This window comes from Macrobrachium nipponense, chromosome 20, assembly GCF_015104395.2.
Source record: "Macrobrachium nipponense isolate FS-2020 chromosome 20, ASM1510439v2, whole genome shotgun sequence".
NCBI classification, from domain to species: Eukaryota; Metazoa; Arthropoda; class Malacostraca; order Decapoda; family Palaemonidae; genus Macrobrachium; species Macrobrachium nipponense.
In genome coordinates this window covers 20,062,842-20,082,536 of record NC_061089.1, presented here as the reverse complement: position 1 = coordinate 20,082,536, position 19,695 = coordinate 20,062,842, and the positions used below count along the sequence as shown (strand labels likewise).

The window sequence follows — 19,695 nt, the reverse complement described above, 5'->3', positions numbered from 1 at the left end:
CGCACGTTACAAATTCATGCGTTTTTTTGTGATAATATTTTCTCTGTGTTGCTTTTATCGTTTTACAATGTGTTATATACCAAAATGATTGCAATTTAGTGTACATTACAACAAAAAAAAGTAACTTGTTACCTTTAACCGTTTTGCGCACAGCGCGATTTGAATACAATTATATATGAAATTTTGTTTTCGCGCTATCATATATCGCATTATTTATATATGATAATTATAATTTTTTTCATTTCTGATGGTTGCATACTAAACTTCAGGCAATGACAAAAAAAGGAGCCAAAAATGAACTCTTAATCTTGAAAACTAAGCGCGCTGTGATTTTTGAAAAAAATATTTTTTCCGCTTCCACGCTCACTCTGAAACCCCTCCGGCATACGGGAGACAATTTTTTATTTACCGCTCCGGCGTAAGAGGGTTAACCGGCAGATATATACGATTAATGGCCCGCCCAGCCTCCCTTCAGGAGACAGGTGGAAGAGAAAATCTGATTAGAAAACGGGAATGGTTCCTAGTCCGCCGTAGATCACCTGACATACCTGTAGCGTGTGCCGCGAAATTTGAATTTCTGTCGGGGACATCGGAGACTATAGCTAAGTATATATCTGCTGGGTAAGTATGTACAAAACTTTATTGTATCATAACAATATAATTTTTATTAAATAGTAATTGGATACCTTATGGTTGTAAATACTGAATAGAATGGTGTTTTGTATCTGAGCAACGTAAATTACTTGTACAATTTACAAGTGTTACAGATATATAGTATTACATAAATGTTATATAAAAATAAAAGTTTGTTATTACTTTCTTGTACTAGTAGGAGAAGAATCAGTTTGATTTGTTGTAAAAAGACATAAAATAGGGTTTTTTGTAAGTGTCATAATCCAGTACAGTATAAGCAAAGAACTGCAGTGTTAAATTGTTTCTTATTATGAGACTAATATTGTAATTACATATTCACACTAGATATTCCACTTTTCTCAGCTTTCTCCTTTTATGGAGTAATTGGGTTTACTGCTTACATGCTGTGTGCTATTTGCAACACTGTAGTATCTTTAACTTTACCTTATACAGTATCTACATTTGTAATGGTTCTCATTCAGGAACATTTTTTGGGCAAGCCTTATGGAAGCCTTGAAGTATTACACATTGGTCACATTAAACTATTTCTATAATGAGTAAATTTTCAAGTTTAATGCTTTTTGTCTTCTAATACTGTTGGTAATCATGTTAGTTGTGCAATATTGAGAAGGATTTACATAATACTTTTTCTCCAGGGTTCCTTAGTTACAGGCCTTTCTTGGGGTATTGTTGGAGAAGAGCCAGTTCTTGTCTCTGTTGATGACAAAAGTCGCATGGTAGTATGTCAGCCAAGACACCAGGTAGCTAAAGTTCATAAGATTCCTAGTGTTACTGAGGCCGCTTGTCTTGAAACTAATCCCAGTGATAGGAGTCAAGCCCTGCTAGCTGGAGGGAAAATGATACACCTTGTTGACCTTAAAGGTAAAGTAATTTTCATTATGAAAAGTATTTTGTATCTGTTGTAAAGTGTCATGAATGCATCAGTGAATCAAATTATGATGTCATTATTATGATAAACTTTAACAATGATTATTTTATTTGTTGCAGATGGTAATGTTCTAATGCAGTTTCAAGGTCACAATTCAGATATTTATTGCATAAAATGGTTCCAAGGCAAAGGCAGTCCTTTTCCTTTGGATATTCAAGAAAATGACCATCCTACAGTTTCTCAAGAGTCCAAAAATGGAAATGAAAGTGCAAATGATGTCAAAGGTACTACTTACTTATTTTTACCTGTCTCTTTTTTTTATCATTTTATGTTATATCTATTTCAGAAAGGAAACTTCTTAATATGTACTATTAATGACTAGTGAATAAGCCAGCTATAATAGGTAAGGATCCCCTCTTTCTGGCAACTCCACTCTTCTGGTTTGCTATAGGACATCACCTCTGTTTTTATTTTACCCCTCCATCCCAACTTTAAACTGGTTGATGATGGGGCAGTTGTGAATTTGTCACTAAAGATAGATAAGTTGTGTGGTTGTACCCTGAGTTGCACAATATCTGAAATATATGTTGGGGTACTTTTTCCATGATGTCTGAAATTCTTACCATTTTTTGTGAATTTTTCTCCCATCATGGGATTCTAAAGCTCTATATGTTCCTCATAACAAGAACTATACCTACCTGGTTGATGATCTCTTCTGTGCTTGCTTATTGTAGTTTATTTTCATCCAATTTGAAACTTAGGTAACATGATATAAAAGTGCATTTTCCTTTGCGCTATTATGAAATCTGCATATTGAGACAAATACCAGGGAACACGATCTCCTGTTTCATTCATTAATGTGCATGGATCTGTTGGTAAAGAGTCAACATCAATCATGTCCATGATGTGCTAAGGGTATGGTTATAAACACTGAAATGTTTATTAAAAGGAGCAAGGGGCAGTATTTTTTATTTTTACCACCGTATGGTAAATTTTAGTTTGAAGGTAAGGGTTGGAGGTTCCTGTTTGATATATGATACTAATTTATGTTGTCAGACTTTCTAATGTAATAGATTTCTCTACAACTTGAAGTAAAAAAATTAGTAGCCATGAAATTTTGGAATAAAAAGTTAGTAGAGAAATTGGATAGCGTGGCAGGAAGAGGTCAAAGTGAATGAATGGATGAATTATCAAAAAAAACAAAGCTGGGTCACAGGATAGGCAGTATCCCTCCTGTGATGTGTATCATTACTGAACTTACAAAGGGTTAGAACATCTTTTCCGAGGGTCTTTTGGTCAGTGAAAAATTTTCTTGTCCATCAGTCCTTCAGTATTCGTAATGATAAAGTAGAAAATAAGAATAACCTTTTATGATATCTTCTTTTTGGTTTCTAACCACAATTTTGTGGCATGTTTTGATCAAGCTAGAACCAGTTAGATAGTAGATCTAACCATGGATGTCAGTACCCTCCATTCCTCTCCTCCTTTATCAATTGCACATATTGGTCACTTGGTAACCAACCTATTCTTGTAGCAACACCATCTTGTTTCAAACAGATATATGTACTAGTATTAAAAATTCATGGTTTCTCATGGAGTACAAAATTTTAATGACTGACGTCCAGGACACTTAGAGACTCCGCTGCGATCATATGTCCAGTGATGTTACTGGTACTTATTTACAGTTTAGTTGGTCTTTAATTGGATGAAAATACTGAGGAAACACTTCACCTCCCTCTTATGTAGTGTCTTAGCACAAGTTTTATATATTTTGTGAAAGAGATGAAGGCAATGGTTTATAATTCACTTAATTCATAACCTCATTTCTCTTCTACAGGTCCAGATAGTGACAATTGGCGAATCAAAACTCAGTCACCAAATATGGAGGGCCCATTTTTTGCTTCTTCAGATTATGGGCGTCAAGTTTTCATTTGGGATTTGAGTGCCAAGAGATATGTAACAGAAGTTTCAGTTCCTCTGAGTGCAAGTTACACCAAGAAATTTGTGAGTAAATTGATTATTTTTGTTTGTAATCAATTTTTGTTTCATTTAGCTACTCTCCTGTTGGTGTTCAAAGCATATTAACTAGGTTATGTCAGTTGAAAGTCACATGTATGTGGGATGAACAGGTGATATTATTTAGGTGGGTAAATATTTAGTCCCCATCTTTTCTCTTGAATCTCATGGGCAGTCCACAAGGCTGGACATAATTTTTTACTATTATGTACTTTATTCCATATATGGCAATTTTGTAGCAGTAACTGATGCAACCTGTTTTCTTTGTGTCCAACAGATCTTATAACACTTTAGCTGTACATTTTTTTGTTATAATCTTTTTTCAGCATGGAAAGGAGAAAATAACAGGAAAGCAACACATTTCGCTATCATGGTTCAAAAGTGACCTGATGTCAACAACACCTAAAGGGGAATTACTCATGTGGAACTTATGGCCAGGTGGTGGAAGATATACGGTAATTATTTACTGGTTTTTGTATTTAGGTTTTTCAGAAATCACAGGGATTAATGATTAAGAAATGGAAAAAAATTTCATTGAAGAAGAGTTTTTGACAGTTTTGTTTCCTGAAACATATACAATTTAACCAGAACTTTAGCAGAACCTGAAATGCTAAATACATTATACTGACAGAGTCTTTTTGTTATTGACCCTAAAGCAAGTATTTCTTGTGTGTGTGACATCCCCCTGATCCCTGCTTGTTTTGGTCTTATTAATCAAACTGATTGGTCATAAATGACTTAGGTTGTAACTATAGCCATCAATACGATCTATTAGGTAAATAAAAAAAAAATGAAAATTTACATAGTTACAATGGTAGAACTAATTAATTCCCATTAGGATGTCTATTTTATGTCTTCATGGTTTATTACTGAATCTGGAATGTTAATGATACTGTATTTAGAAACATTATTAACAATTATTATCTTTTCATGGTTTCATGGTTATGTACATACTTATACAGTACTGTTATAACTGAATTATCATTCAGTGTCTCAGTGCATTGAGTAAGATCTTCATATTGCATTATAGAATGCTTGTTTCTCATTGTTCTTATTTACATCATCTTTTTGTTTTCTCTTGTACATAGTTTGGTTATGGTTTATATCATCATCATTTAAAGCACTGAAAAATGTTTTTGTATGCAAAGGACTTGCAGTGTTTACAAATATTTTCTGCCATTTTTATTCTTGTTTAATCTTCCATTGTTCATATACGAAACAAACCTGAGGTCTTAACATTAGGATTTACTAGCGCCAAGCTGGAAACCGGTAGAATTAAATTAAACTTGTGCGATCCAGGGACTATCGGCATTTATACCAGGTCACGGGGCATGTATACCCAGAATGCCCTCGGCGTCGTGTGACCGACCCGCCAGTTATCTTTCTACTGCCTTTAAGATAAGACGTGTTCTGTCTATCTGTTTAAAGCCGGTTTTAGTTTGCCCGTTTTTTATCCATTTCGATTTCATTTTTCTTATTAATTCTCTTTTTCTGAGTGTGCTCAGTGTGGTGTGAGCTGCAAGAGTGTGTAAGTGGAGAGATGGAGTGTTTTGCATTGCTGTTGGGATCTTCTTCCGTTTCGAAGACGAGACAAGGAAATGCCCTGGAGTCAGTGGCTTTCCTTGTTCAAGATTCCTAACTTCGGTGTTGACGGATCCTCATCCAACGTGTAGTAGGTGCAGGAAAAATGTATGTACAATTACTAATCCTTGTTCTGTTTGTCGTGGTTGGTCGGTGGAACAGTGGAGGAAGTTTTATGACAAAGGTCAGTACAAAAGAAAGGAGTCGACGCCATCTTTGGGTGACCGAGTGTCATCAGCTTCTTTTGTATCGGCAATACGCCAGACTGCTCCATATGGTGGGGTTTTGGGTAATTTGATGCATTGTATTTATGCTCCTTTGTTCCCAGCAGCGAGGGGGGGGGTGAGCATCGCCATCTTTGTTCCAGGTGCCGGCTCCCGATTTGAATAGGATGGAGGGTTTCGTGGGTGGCGCCAGGTCTTCCAGGCGTACCAACCTTGGAAGGTTTGCTGTCGCATTATATGGCCTCACGGTTCCAGCAGAATCCAGCAGCGCTGAATATTCCTCATGCCCCGGGTTTGCACTTTATGGGAAATAATGTCGCGGCTACGCTACAACTTCTTTGGTTACGACGATGCAGAATGTTGAGGGTGGTTTTGTTGCAAACGCAGGGATGCCAGCAGCAGCAGCCCAATCTCTACCTTCAAGATTGGTGACGTCACAACCGACGTCACACACCGACATGGCAAACGCGATGACGTTACAGCTGACTGATTCTCAGTCTTCTTCGCTGCCTCCGGACTCAAATACGCTTTCTGACTCGGTAGTACACACTGTAATGCAGAAATTACAGGATTTAGAGAAGAAAATTAATAAGAAAGGCAAAAAGAAAAGGCGTGATTCGTCGTCTTCTTCCTCTAACTCGGCGTCATTGCTAAGTTTGATGACGTCACGGCGTGTACCAGTCAAGCGTAGGAGGATACTCGATTTTGCGACTTTCTCGGGCCAAGAGGAGAAGAGTGAATTATTCTTCTTCTTCGGACCAGGACAGTCACATCCCAGTCGGCAAGAAAGGCAGGAAGTCAGTGGCTGGTAAGCTCAAAGCTAGTGGACAAAGCCGCTTACAAGAGTCCGAACGAGCGAGTAGAGACTATAAAGAGTCAAAGAAAATCTACAGTGTTGTTGGCAAAAAGTGCAGCAAAGGATAGAGCACAGATACCAGTTTCGCCTGTAAGACCGTTTAAAATACGGAGGAAAGATGATAAGGCTCCTATTAAGGGGTCGAAAAATAGCGAGTTGGCAACCTCGTCTGATACGTTGGTGGAAGGCGTTGTTCGCCTAAATGAACGATCAAGCCCTAATTCTCCGACGGTCCTTGGTGATGATACTAATCGTCATGAAGAGGAAGTGAACTTGGTTTTGAGAGAGCCCTCATCTTGGAGATATAGGCGAGATTCTCGCTCTAGATCCGCAAGCAGAGGAGGAGTGAGCGGTCTCGTTCTCCTGCTGACTGTTCGGGATTGAGCTGTCAGCGGAGATCAAAGAAGCCGCGGCCGTAGGGGCAGACGGCCACGAAGCACCCGGACGGTTGTCAGGGGATAGGAGTGAGGTAGCGTCTCCTGTGGCAGAGCACAGTACGCTAGAACCGGAGGAAGGAGAGAAGCAAGAGTTTCTGGCTTCGTATGCCAAGGTGATTGATTTGATTCGTCAATTCAATAACCTTTCGCAGAGAGAACGGAAACACCTGCCAGTATGCTTCCTCCGGGGATTGACATGGCGTTTGGTGCGAAAAAGGATACCAAGGTTGTTGTATGAGTTGCCTTGTTCGAATAATGCGGAGTCCGTTTTACAACCCCGTAAACGCACGGATTGCGGGAAGGGATAATTCCTTAAGATCGAATAGATCGTTTAAGTTTATCCCCCTCCAATGATGAAACAAAAAAATATTATGTGACCTCGACGGTTCCTTTACTGGCTAGACAAATTAACCCAAATGTGGTAAGGTTAAGACCTGGATTAACCTTAGATGAAGTGAAAATGGAATGCCCTTCGATGACTTGCCGAGAGGCTGCTACATTAGAAGTGACAGCTTCTTCTGTCTTTCAGACTGCTTCTTGGTTGGATCTTTGGTCGACAGCAGTTGCAAAGATTGCATCCTCAGAAGTGACGAGGAAGGCAGTGGATGAATCAGTGCTCATTAGATTGCTACAATCAGGTGCCAAAGCAATTGCGTACTGGACAAATTTAAGTGCCAATGTTTGGGCAAACATCCTTTTAATGAGGAGGGATGCAACTTTGGCCAGGCTAAGTCGCACTGTTGATTTGGATTCCCTGCTAGCAATGAGGAATGGGAATATCTTAAGAGTCGCAATTGCTGTTACCAGAGGCCATAGATAGGAGAAGGATGGACACTAACGGTAGGTTGGTACAGCAGGCAGTCAGGAAAACATCTAGCTGTCAGGCTAATCCTATGGAAGTAAGGCAACAACAAGTACCTCGGAAGAAGCCAGTGAGGCATAATATCCCTAATAGGGCAACAAGGCCCTCTTCCCCCAAAGAAATTGACTCATCGGCCCTTTCTCAATAGAAATAACAGAGGAAGGGGGATTAGGGGAAGAGGAAGGGGGTTGAGACGATAGGAAAGGCGCCTCTCATCACTCTGCCACACCAGTGGGGGTTGCCTGGCAAATCACTGGAAGGTGTTGGAGGAACTGGGAACAGAGCAGTGGGTGGTGGAGGTTCTCAGAGTCGGGTATTTGATTCCGTTCTAAGTATCCCCACCCCTGACAGAACAGCCATTGCTTCACCTCGCTTATGCTCAAGAACCTCAGAAGGCTTTTATTCTGCAAGAGGAAGTGAAGATGATGATGGAAAAAGGGGCTGTGGAACAAAAGTGTCCAAGCCGTCAAAGGGGTTTTACAGCAGGATTTTCCTGGTACCCAAAGCCAGTGGGGACTGGAGGACAGTAATAGACCTGTCAACTTTGAATCTGTTTATAAGAAAAACCAGGTTCAAAATGGAAACTCCAAAGACGGTTCTACAAGCAGTCAGGATCAAGGACTTTATGCTGACGATCAACTTGAAAGATGCATACTTTCAGATCCCAGTCCATCAGTCTTCCAGGAAATTTCTCCGCTTCAGTCTGGCAGAGAAAGTTTTCGAGTTCAAAGTTCTGTGCTTCGGATTGACAATATCTCAAGATTTCACAAGAGTGTTCGCTCTCGTGTCGACATGGGCGCATGCTTAGGGGATCAGGCTAATAAGATATCTAGACGATTGGCTGGTGATAGCAAAGTCCAGAGACAAATTACTCAGGGACAGAGCGTCCTTTCTACGGCTTTGTCACAGCTTAGGCATTGTGATAAATCGGGAGAAGTCGCAGTTGGATCCAAGTCAACGGCTGGTGTTTCTGGGAATGGTCATAGACACAATAAAAGCCAAAGTATTCCCAACAGACCAGAGAGTAGAGAAATGCAAACAAGTGGTGAAGGCCTTTCTAGAAAAACAAACACAGCCAGCAAAACAGTGGCAGGTAGTACTGGGAGTTTTAACTTCCTTGGAGAAGTTAGTACCACAAGGGAGGTTACACCTTCGGTCTCTACAAAGGAGGATGAAGGAGTTCTGGTCGCCAATAGTAGATCACCCATACGAGCAGATTCCCTTGTCTGCAGAAGTGAGGAAAGACCTGCTGTGGTGGGTGAAGGACAGCAATCTGACAGTGGGTGTTCCCCTTCAGCAACCCTCACCGGATCTCTTGCTGTTCTCAGATGCGTCACTAGAAGGTTGGGCCGCGCACATAGAGGAGCTGATGATTTCAGGCAAGTGGAGTTGCGAGGTCAGGAAACTCCATATAAATGTGAAGGAGCTAAAAGCAGCATTTCTGGCACTACAGGAATTCCGGGAGAGGGTGCAGGGACATTCAGTGGTTTTGATGTCAGACAACACCACAGTAGTAGCTTACATAAACAAACAAGGAGGTCTAGTGTCTCGACAGTTACATATGATGACAGTTCAACTTCATCAGTGGGCTGTAGAGAACGTAGTAGACATCAGGGCCAGATATATTCCGGGAAAAGAAACGTAGTGGCGGACAAGTTGAGCAGAAGGGATCAGATCCTGGGAATGGAGTGGTCCATGCACCAACAGGTTGTGGGAAAGGCTGATCATAGACCTATTCGCAACCAGGTACAACAAGAAGTTGGGAGTGTATTGTTCGGTAGTCCCGGACGTAGAGGCAGTAGCAGAAGACGCTCTACAACACCCATGGGACAATCTGGACTTGTACGCATTTCCTCCTTTTTGTCTAATCCTTCAGGTTCTGAACAGGGTAATGCGGTCTCAGAACCTCAGAATGACTCTGGTAGCTCCGTTATGGCCAAAGGCGGAATGGTTTCAAGACCTCTTGGAACTCCTGATAGACGTACCAAGAGAGTTACCACCATGGAACAACCTGCTATGTCAGCCTACGTGGAGAGGTACCACCGGTCGGTGAAGTCCCTATCACTTCACGGGTGGAGACTGTCGCAGCATCTCTTACGAGCGAGAGGGTTTTCGCAAAAAGCAGCAGCGCACATGGCAGGAAATATCAGAAAGTCATCAGCAGCAGTATACCAAGGGAAATGGTCAGCATACTGTGATTGGTGTCGTAGAGGGAACTTGTCTCCACTCGGTACCACTATTCAGCAATTAGCAGACTTTTTGATATATCTCAGGACAGAAAGGCATATGTCTGTGTCTGCGGTGAAGGGGTACAGGGCTGCTCTAGCCTCGGTCTTAAGCATGAAAGGTGTGGACATTTCATCTTCATGAGCAGTCATGTTTACCAAAGGAACTGAAAGCCCTAGATTGGGATTTGACCATGGTACTGAGTAGTCAGACAAAACCCCCCTACAAACTACTAAGGCAGTCCACAGATAGAAGCCTGACCCTGAAGACAGTCTTCTTATTGGCCCTAGCTTCAACCAAAAGGGTGGGGGAGCTACATGGCCTGTCGTCTATGGTAAAGCACTTGAGAGGTTGGAAGTCAATGGCATTTGAGTTTGTGCCAGAATTCGTGGCCAAGAATCAAAACCCATCAGTAGTAGACGGCAGGTTTGACTTTTTCCATACCTTCTCTGGGTGATTTTGTAGATAATGACAAAGATGAGATGCTTCTGTGTCCTGTCAGGGTAACAAGAGAGTACTTAAAGAGGACAAGGCACCTCAGGCCGGGGTGCAGGAGGTTGTTCGTAAAAGGAAGTGTCCAGGAATACAATATCGTTTTTGCTAAGAGAAACGATCAGGAATGCCTACATGACAGAAGGCAAGGGGTCAGATAGCCAGGAGAAGGCTAGGGCTCATGACATTAGGGGCTTGAGTGCTTCTTTGGCATTCAAGAAGAATATGTCTGTCAAGAGAATTCTGAAAGCTGGTGTTTGGAAACACCAAACGACTTTCACTTCCTTTTATTTAAAAGACGTTGCCCATAGATCCTTGGATACCTTTTCCTTGGGTCCAGTGGTGGCGGCCCAGCAAGTAATATAGCTCATCCAGTACCCCTGGCGGGTCAGTTTGTTTCTAGTCTAAGATGAAGGTATGAAAGTAGAATGAGTGGGATGACAGGTCTTTTTGTCTTTACTACTTTCTTTCTACTCCTTTACCTATGGGCAGTATGAAGGAGAATACCATCATGAGCTGGAACGGAATAGATGCAGGTGAGGTGGTCAGCCATACTGTAAAGTATAGTAGGCAGTCCCCAGGTTACGACGGGGGTTCCGTTCTTGAGACGCGTCGTAACCCGAAAATCGTCGTAAGCCGGAACGACGTTTGGAAATATGTCTTAAACTAATAAAAAGTTATAAAAACCTTTCTTGTAATCCTTTGGTTACACTACATGTTGTTTCCTGTAGTTTTATGTACAACCTGGAGTTATTTTCATAAAAAAATGCTGGTTCTTGAAGGTAAAAACTATTGTAATCCTCTGGTGACACTACATTCTTGAAGTTTTATGTACAACCTGGAGTGATTTTTCCAAATCTTGAGGGCTACAAGAACAGTTGATTACTATTTACGTATCATATAGACTAATTAAAGTAAACGTATCTTTAAATAGGCTTATATATTAGTATCAACAAAACATTTCCTGGCATGAGTCAGAGGCTGTTTAATGAAACGAACACTTCTCTGTCCTATCTGTTCAGAAAATAAACGTTACGTCAGTCCCTGAGACCATTGTTGCCAAGACGTCTCTCTCTCTCTCTCTCTCTCTCTCTCTCTCTCTCTCTCTCTCTCTCTCTCTCTCTCTCTCTCTCTCTCTCTCTCTCTCTGATCAAATTAGTACTGGATAATGTCTCTCTTTGGATACTTCGATTTTGCCAAATCTTGAGGGCTACAAGAAAAGTTGATTACTATTTACGTATCATATAGACTAATTAAAGTAAACGTATCTTTAAATAGGCTTATATTATTAGTATCAACAAAACATTTACTGGCATGAGTCAGAGGCCGTTTAACGAAACGAACACTTCTCTGTCCTTAACTCGGAGCGTCGGGAGACGCCTCTCTCTCTCTCTCTCTCTCTCTCTCTCTCTCTCTCTCTCTCTCTCTCTCTCTGATCAAATTACTGGATAATGTCTCTTTGGATACTTGGAATTTGCGTTGTAATCTAACCAGAAACTTCGTTTTGTTATTATTACTGGAAACAAGCAATGATTTTTTCATTATTTGCGCTTTTGGACTGTTATATGTAAACTTTGCGCACCGCAAGCTAGTATGTATTCATTCGCTCGGAAACTAGTTCCGCATATGAGGCGTCACTAAAAAACATAGAAAAATACGACATAAAAGTGTCGAAAATCATCATAACCTCAAAATTTTTGTTGTAATCTAACCAGAAACTTATTTTTATTAATATACTGTGCTAAACTATAAAGGATTTTTATCATAGTATGTGTTTTTTAAAAGCGTCGTTAACTCGGAGCGTCGGAAGCGTCCGCGTCGTAACCTCGGAACAAGCGTCGTAACCCAGGACGGATTTTTCCATTGAATATTTAAGAAAAAGCGTCGTAAGCCGGAACCGTTGTAACCTGGGGACCGCCTGTATACTTTCCAGTAGCAACACACCTCTCTCGGTAGTTGGAAGGGAGGTGTGATGGTAGATCCAGACACAAGGGACAAGAGTGGTTTATGAGAATAGGGGGTCCCCTATTTCCCCATAGTTTATAAACCATGGCATGATACCAGCACCCATTGAGTGAAACCAATAGATCTCCTTATATCTTTGGTTCAAAGGTTATAGTCCATTCTCTTAGAATTCTCCTAATATTCGGAAATGGATTTAGGTGGCAAACTCCCAGTCAGTTACAGACTTACCTCCCTCCAATAAGTAAGTCTATCCTAATGTTAAGGCCAAAGGTTTTTTCCGTATATGAACAAATGACAAATTTGCAACTTAATTTTTATTTTTCATAACTAACAAACCTGAGGTCTTAACAGTTAAAGGGCTCACCTCGAACCACCCCTCTAGCAGTCTAACTGGGTTAGAATTATAACTGTTGGGTCGGTCACACGACACTGAGGGCATTCTGGGTATACATGCCTCGTGACCTGGTATAAATGCCAATAGTCCCTGGATCGCACAAGTTTAATTTAATTCTATCAGTTTCCAGCTTGGCGCTAGTAAATCCTAATGTTAAGACCTCAGGTTTGTTTTTTAGTTAGTTTTAGTTGTTTTTTAATTAGTTACAAATTTGTCTTTTTCTGTTAAATACATGTATATATATTTCTTCACAGGTAATTCATCACTTACATACCCGAGCCATATACAATTTAACATTGATTGGGAATATTGCTGTTAGCTGTGGTCAAGACCGGTTTTTGCAAGGCTATCATGTAGTCAGTTCTTCCCATATGTTTCAGTATCCCATTCTTGGAGCATGTGCCACTTCTTTAGCTTTCTGTCCACATGATGTCAACAGGTATGTGAACTGTTCTGTAAAAGGAGAATAATTGCATGATATTTACTTTAGCAGTGCTTAAATAGAACTTGCTACTAATGTTGTTATAGTATTTTGACCGTATCTTGATAGAGTAATTTAGTTTGATGACCAGAGGTACCATCAAGATACACTGTACAATATTTTCTTAGATTTCGCAACTGAGAATATACTTTTATACATTCAACTTCCCTGCCAGATATATACTTAGCTATAGACTCCGTCGTCTCCGACAGAATTTCAAATTTCGCGGCACACGCTACCGGTAGGTCAGGTGATCTACCGCCCTGCCCTGGGTGGCAGGACTAGGAACCATTCCCGTTTTCTAATCAGAATTCTTCTGTCGCCCGGGCCATCAACATTGTTGTTGGTTCCTCTCGATTGGTTTTTCTTTTTTCACCGGCAATTGATCTTCTTGACCGACTTTTGGTGACGTATCTGGATTGTTGGATTGGCATACGCTTTTGTGGACTGTTTTGTGGACTTGGATTTTTCTTTAAAAATGTCTGACTCTGGAATGGTTGTGAGACGTTGTGTGAATGTAGGCTGTAAGGTGAGGTTGCCGAAAGCTTCGGTAGACCCTCACACTGTATGCAAGGGTTGCAGGGAGTATGAATGTTCTTTTACTAATACTTGCAAGGAATGTGAGAATTTGAGTGAGAACAAATGGAAGAATCTAACTAATTATTTGAAAAAGTTAGAGAGAGAAAGAGTGAGGAAGGCTTCTTATAGAAGTTTAAGTAGTTCGAGATCTGAACTAATTCCTAGCTTGGGATCTTCCCCAAGGGTAAGTATTGCTACTTCTCCTTCCATTGCAGCCCCTTCTCCTATTGCAGAACCTGTAGATTCAGCGAAAGAACTTGCGGATCTAAAAGCAGCCTTCAAGTTGATGGAAAACAAAATGGCTGCCATACAAGGTAAGGCTAGTGATTTTTCAGTGGACAGTGATATGAGTGTCCCCAGTGTAGTGGAGGGGGCATCTGGTCGGCTCCGCACGCTCCTAGGTCTAGACCTCTTCCAAGCTCACATGCCCAGAGGAGAAGGAATGTCGAAAACCGAAAGGAGGTTGTGGAGAATCCCCACCGATCAGGTGTCCCTTCGGCGGTTTCTGTGACACCCCAGACTGCCAAGGATCGCTATTGCAAAAGCGTCCTGCGTGAGTGTTTTTCGTCGTCGGGATCTTCATCTCCGAGACGTGATTGGAGGGATTCAGATCGCTCTCGACCACTCAAGAGGAGTTGGAAGGCTCCGACGATTGACTCGAGCCCAGAAAACTTCCCTGAGGAGTCTCCTTCGGGAATTAAGAAGGCAAGAAGAGCCATTCTTTCAACCAGAGTGAGAAGGAGTCAGGAGGTGGAGGCTATGGACTCCTCCCCTCCTCCTTCCCCTCCTCCCGAAGAGGATAAAGAGGAGGCTACGAAGAGGTTCATGATGGCGATGCAAGAACAGATTTCGTCTTTTGTAGGAGTCCTTTCAAAGGAGCCTCCTAGAAGGAAAGACTCTTCCCTTCCGATCAAAAGATCCTCCAGACGTATGGAGGTATCGGCTGCCAGGATCGATGCTCCTACTCGAGGTGAGGCTTCCTGTACGAACGTGGATGAACCGATCAGACGTATGGCACCGGCCAGGAGTGAGGGAGTCGGAGTCACCCGAGCAGGAGGCAGAGCCAAGGGTGAGGAGTGGCAGGAGTACCAGGAGTGTGTCTCCCGGAGGCAGGAGCCAGGAGCCAGGATGCCAGGAGTGTGGAGTCATCCAGGCAGGAGGCAGGAGCCAGGAGGCAGGAGCCAGGAGGCCAGAGGCAGGAATCAGGAGTCAAGAGGCAGGAGTCAGGAGTCAAGGAGGTCAGGAGTCAGGCAGTCAGGAGGCAGGAGCCAGGAGTCCGGAGTCAGGAGGCAGGAGTCCGGAGTCAGGAGGCAGGAGTTAGGAGCCAGGAGGCAAGAGTCAAGAGCCAGGAGGCAGGAGTCGGAGACTCATTCCTGGAATTTATGACTCTTCTCCAAATAGAAGCTCCTCTCCTTCAGACCGTAGGAGGTCTTGGAAGGACTCTCCATCCAAACGAGAGCTTTCTCCTTCGTCTGATCGAGGTTTAGACGATTTGTCTGATGACGAACCTCCTACAAATGAGGGACTCTCGAATTATAAGGTCTTAGCCTCATTATTGCTACAAGAGTTTGGAGACTCTCTTAGTCCGGCGGCTCCTCCTCCTCCTCGTTCTCTCTTTTCGAGCTCGACTACGGCAAAATCTTCGGCCTTTCTGAAAATGAAGCCTGCAATTTCTATGAAGAAGGCCCTCCATTCTTTTAGATTCTTGGATAGGACAAGAAGAAAGAGTTGGGAAAGACTGTATTCTGCATGCCTCCTTCCAAACTCCATGGAAAGAGAGGTATTTGGTATGGGACAGGAGAGACTATGGGTCTTTCTCTTCCTGCCTCGGCAGATGCGGACTTTTCCAATTTAGTGGAGGCCTCTAGACGTCACTCTTTAGGATCGGTCAGATCGACGTGGAGCACTTCGGAGTTGAACCACTTTCTAAAGGGACTTTTTGTCACTTTGGAGGTGTTCAACTTTCTGGATTGGTCACTCGGAGTTCTGGCCAACAAGTCTAAAGATCCGGAGTTTCTTAAAAACCCAGAGATTCTCCATAGCGTCCTGTCTTGCATGGACAAGGCAGTACAGGACGGTTCGGGAGAAGTGGCTTCCCTTTTTGGTGCTGGTCTTCTGAAGAAGAGATCAGTATATGGATCCCTATTATCAAAAGGGGTTTCTCCGAGCCAGAGGACTGCTTTATTGTTCGCCCCTCTGTCGGATCATCTGTTTCCTTCTCAGTTAGTGAAGGATATATCTCGCTCGCTAACTGAGAAGGCAACACAGGACCTACTAGTACAAACGTCCAAGAAAGGACGCCCTGTAGTGTCGACGATTAAGAAGGACTCTCGTCCTCCTCAACAGCCCTTTCGTGGAGGTGCAGCGGCTCGTCCCCCTGCCAGAAAGAAGAGCTCTGACAAGAGAGGAAGGTCTTCTTTTAGACCTTTCAAGAAAACCAAATGACTTGTTGCTCCTTCAAGCACCAGTGGGCGCCAGACTCCTGAACTTTGCAGGAGTATGGGCAAAAAGGGGAGCCGACCCTTGGTCAGTCTCGGTCCTAAAGAAAGGATACGTAATCCCCTTCGAGGACAGCCCTCCCCTAACATCTACGCCTCGGGAACTGTCAGCGAGGTACAGAGACCCTGTAATGAGAAAGACTCTCCTTCAAATGGTGGAACAAATGTGGGAAAAGGAGGCCATCGAACTTGTGCAGGATCCACACTCCCCGGGATTTTACAATCGCCTTTTTCTAGTACCAAAGGCATCGGGGGGGTGGAGACCAGTACTGGACGTAAGCGCTCTGAATCGCTTTGTTCAGAAAAAGAAGTTTCGGATGGAAACGGCCGCTTCAGTAATGTCGGCTCTTCGTCCAGGAGATTGGATGGTCTCTCTGGACTTGCAAGATGCGTATTTCCACGTTCCCATTCACCATTTGTCAAAGAAATATCTTCGGTTTGTAATAGGAGACAAGATTTTTCAATTCAGGGCTCTGTGCTTCGGCCTGTCTACAGCTCCGCAGGTATTCACCAATCTGATGGCGAATGTGGCAAGATGGCTTCACCTAGAGGGAATAAACATCTCCCTCTACTTAGACGACTGGCTGATCAGGGCCAAGTCGGAGATTCAGTGCTTGGAGGACTTATCAGTAACAAGAAACATGATAGAATCGCTGGGATTACTCGTGAACCTCGAGAAGTCGCAGCTGATCCCCAGCCAGAGCTTGGTCTATCTGGGGATTCAGATGGATTCTTGGGGTTTTCGAGTATTTCCTTCGCGAGAAAGAATCACTCGAGGTTTGTCGAAAATCTCGAGCTTCTTAGAGAGAAAGAGCAGTTCAGCGAGGGATTATCTGAGCCTTTTAGGGACCCTGTCCTCTCTAGAAAAGTTCTTCTCTCTGGGGAGGCTTCACCTTCGCCCTCTTCAGTTTTTCCTGAAAGGGGTGTGGAGTTGGAAGACGGGACAACTCTCGGACATCTTCCCGCTTCCACAAGAGATAAAAGATCACTTGAAGTGGTGGATCCTTCCTCTTCAAAAGAACGAAGGCGTATCGCTTGCCCTGCAGAACCCAGACCAAGTGTTATATTCCGACGCTTCGGAGTCGGGATGGGGAGCGACGCTAGGAGCAAGGGAGGTGTCAGGCACCTGGACAAAGGAACAGGTGTCCTGGCACATCAATTGCAAGGAACTAGTGGCCATACACCTAGCCTTAAAGTTCTTCGAAGAGATAGTCAGAGGTGGGGTGATACAGATAAACTCGGACAACACCACGGCTCTGGCTTACATACGCAAGCAAGGAGGCACGCACTCTTTCTCCCTCTTTCAGTTAACAAAACACCTGTTAACCTGGACAGAAGAAAGAGGCATAACTCTCCTCACAAGATTTGTACAAGGGATAAAGAATGTGAGAGCGGACAGACTGAGCAGGAGGAATCAGGTCCTTCCCACAGAATGGACTCTACACGAAGAAGTGTGTCGAAGTCTTTGGTCCCTGTGGGGGAGACCTCACATAGACCTGTTTGCGATGTTCCTCTCCAAAAGAGTAGAGATCTTTTGCTCTCTAGTAGAAGATCCGAGAGCCTTCGCAATAGACGCGTTTCTCCTGGATTGGTCGGGTGTGGACGCCTACGCCTTTCCCCCGTTCAAGATCCTGGGGGAAGTGCTCAGGAAGTTCGTGGCTTCAAAGAACACGAAGTTGACACTAATAGCCCCATTTTGGCCAGCCCAGGAATGGTTCACGGAGGTACTGGAGTGGATAGTGGACTTCCCCAGATCTCTTCCAAACAGACCAGATCTACTCAGACAACCCCACTTCGAGAGGTTTCATCACAACCTCCCAGGTCTCGCTCTGACTGCCTTTCGACTATCGAAAGACTTGTCAGAGCGAGGGGCTTTTCTCGCAAGGCTGCGAGCTCTATCGCTAGAGCCCGCAGAGCTTCGACGAGAAGAGTATACCAATCGAAGTGGGAAGTCTTTAGGAGGTGGTGTAAGAGTCAGAAGCTGTCCTCCTCCAGTACCTCTATAGTGAATATTGCCGATTTCCTTCTCTTTCTGAGAGAGGAATCACACCTATCTGTCTCAACAATAAAGGGATACAGAAGCATGCTGTCTTCAGTATTTAGAAATCGAGGGCTAGACATTGCAGACAACAAAGATCTACACGATCTAATTAGATCCTTTGAAACTTCAAAAGCAGCAACTCCTAGAACACCTAGTTGGAATCTGGACGTGGTCCTGAAATTCCTTTATCGGATATAAATTCGAGCCTTTACATCTGGCTTCATTCCGCGACGTCACTAGGAAATGCTTATTCCTGTTGTCTCTCGCTACAGCCAAGAGGACGAGTGAATTGCACGCTCTAGATTCCACAGTGGGGTTCAAAGGAGATGCTGCCATCTGTTCGTTCCAGACAATGTTTTCTGGCGAAGAACAATCCGCCCGTCACAAAACCTTGCCCAGAAGCTTTTGAAGTAAAAGGTCTATCTAACCTCGTAGGCAGAGAGACAGAGAGGTCTCTCTGTCCAGTGAGAGCTCTTAAATTTTATTTAGAGAGGAAGAGACAGATGGGAGCTTGTCAACAAGGTCTTTGGTGTGCTGTGAAGAACCCCAAAAGACTCATGTCCAAAAACGCCTTGGCTTTCTTTGTGAGAAGCGTAATTACGGACGCTCACAAGAACTGCTCGGAGGAATCCTTCGGTCTTCTAAAGGTTAAGACCCATGAGGTGAGAGCAGTAGCAACGTCCTTGGCGTTCCAAAAGAATATGTCTCTTAACCCTCTTGTCAGATATGTGCTTGGTTTTCTATTAGCAAGCTCACGGATGTCGCACGGGAGCATAGTGTCATTGCTGGTAGGGGATCAAGGATATGTATGGCTAGTCGGGGAGTACAAAATTTTTTTGTATATTTTGTATAAATGAAAGTGTAATTATGTTTCGAGTTTTTGGTTGTTTGTAAGGAGTTCGGGGATAACTCCTTGCAATCTTAGAACTAACATGGATGTTAGGATCAGGTGATCGGGATCGGTGTTGTGCTCCTTGAACAAGGTGTATTGTCATGTTAGTGGAATAGCACCCAATGACAAAGGCCTTTAGGCTCTGCCGAGTAAGTGGATAAGACCCCATTGGCAGACCCACAAGAACTCTTAGCCATAGATCAATATCTCGCTGAGGCTCTTGAGGCTAAGCAGACTCCAAGGCAGTAGCCGCGAAGTCTTCAGCCTAATAAGGTAGGAACCAAGGTTTATTAATACCTACAACATATGCTGTTTACCTGTCTATTTCATTAGTTAGCTGTCTCTTACCCACCACCAATGGGTGCTAATCAGCTAAGTATATATCTGGCAGGGAAGTTGAATGTTATAACAAAAATGATATTGTCATGTTACAATAAAGTTTTATACATACTTACCTGACAGATATATACGATTAATGGCCCACCCAGCCTCCCCGCAGGAGACAGGTGGAAGAGAAGAATTCTGATTAGAAAACGGGAATGGTTCCTAGTCCTGCCACCCAGGGCAGGGCGGTAGATCACCTGACCTACCGGTAGCGTGTGCCGCGAAATTTGAAATTCTGTCGGAGA

General features: G+C 43.2%; 1 protein-coding gene across 2 annotated transcripts in view; it reads left to right on the top strand.

The window, feature by feature from the left end:
* The window catches only part of LOC135222774 (gem-associated protein 5-like), a 291,182-nt gene that overhangs the window by 89,202 nt on the left and 182,285 nt on the right, over positions 1-19,695 (top strand). For both annotated transcript variants that reach the window (XM_064261034.1, XM_064261043.1), the window contains exons 4-8: positions 1,290-1,515; positions 1,642-1,806; positions 3,360-3,526; positions 3,865-3,993; positions 12,830-13,014. In XM_064261034.1, coding sequence (XP_064117104.1) covers positions 1,290-1,515; positions 1,642-1,806; positions 3,360-3,526; positions 3,865-3,993; positions 12,830-13,014 — 872 coding nt within the window. The remainder of the gene's footprint in view (positions 1-1,289; positions 1,516-1,641; positions 1,807-3,359; positions 3,527-3,864; positions 3,994-12,829; positions 13,015-19,695) is intronic.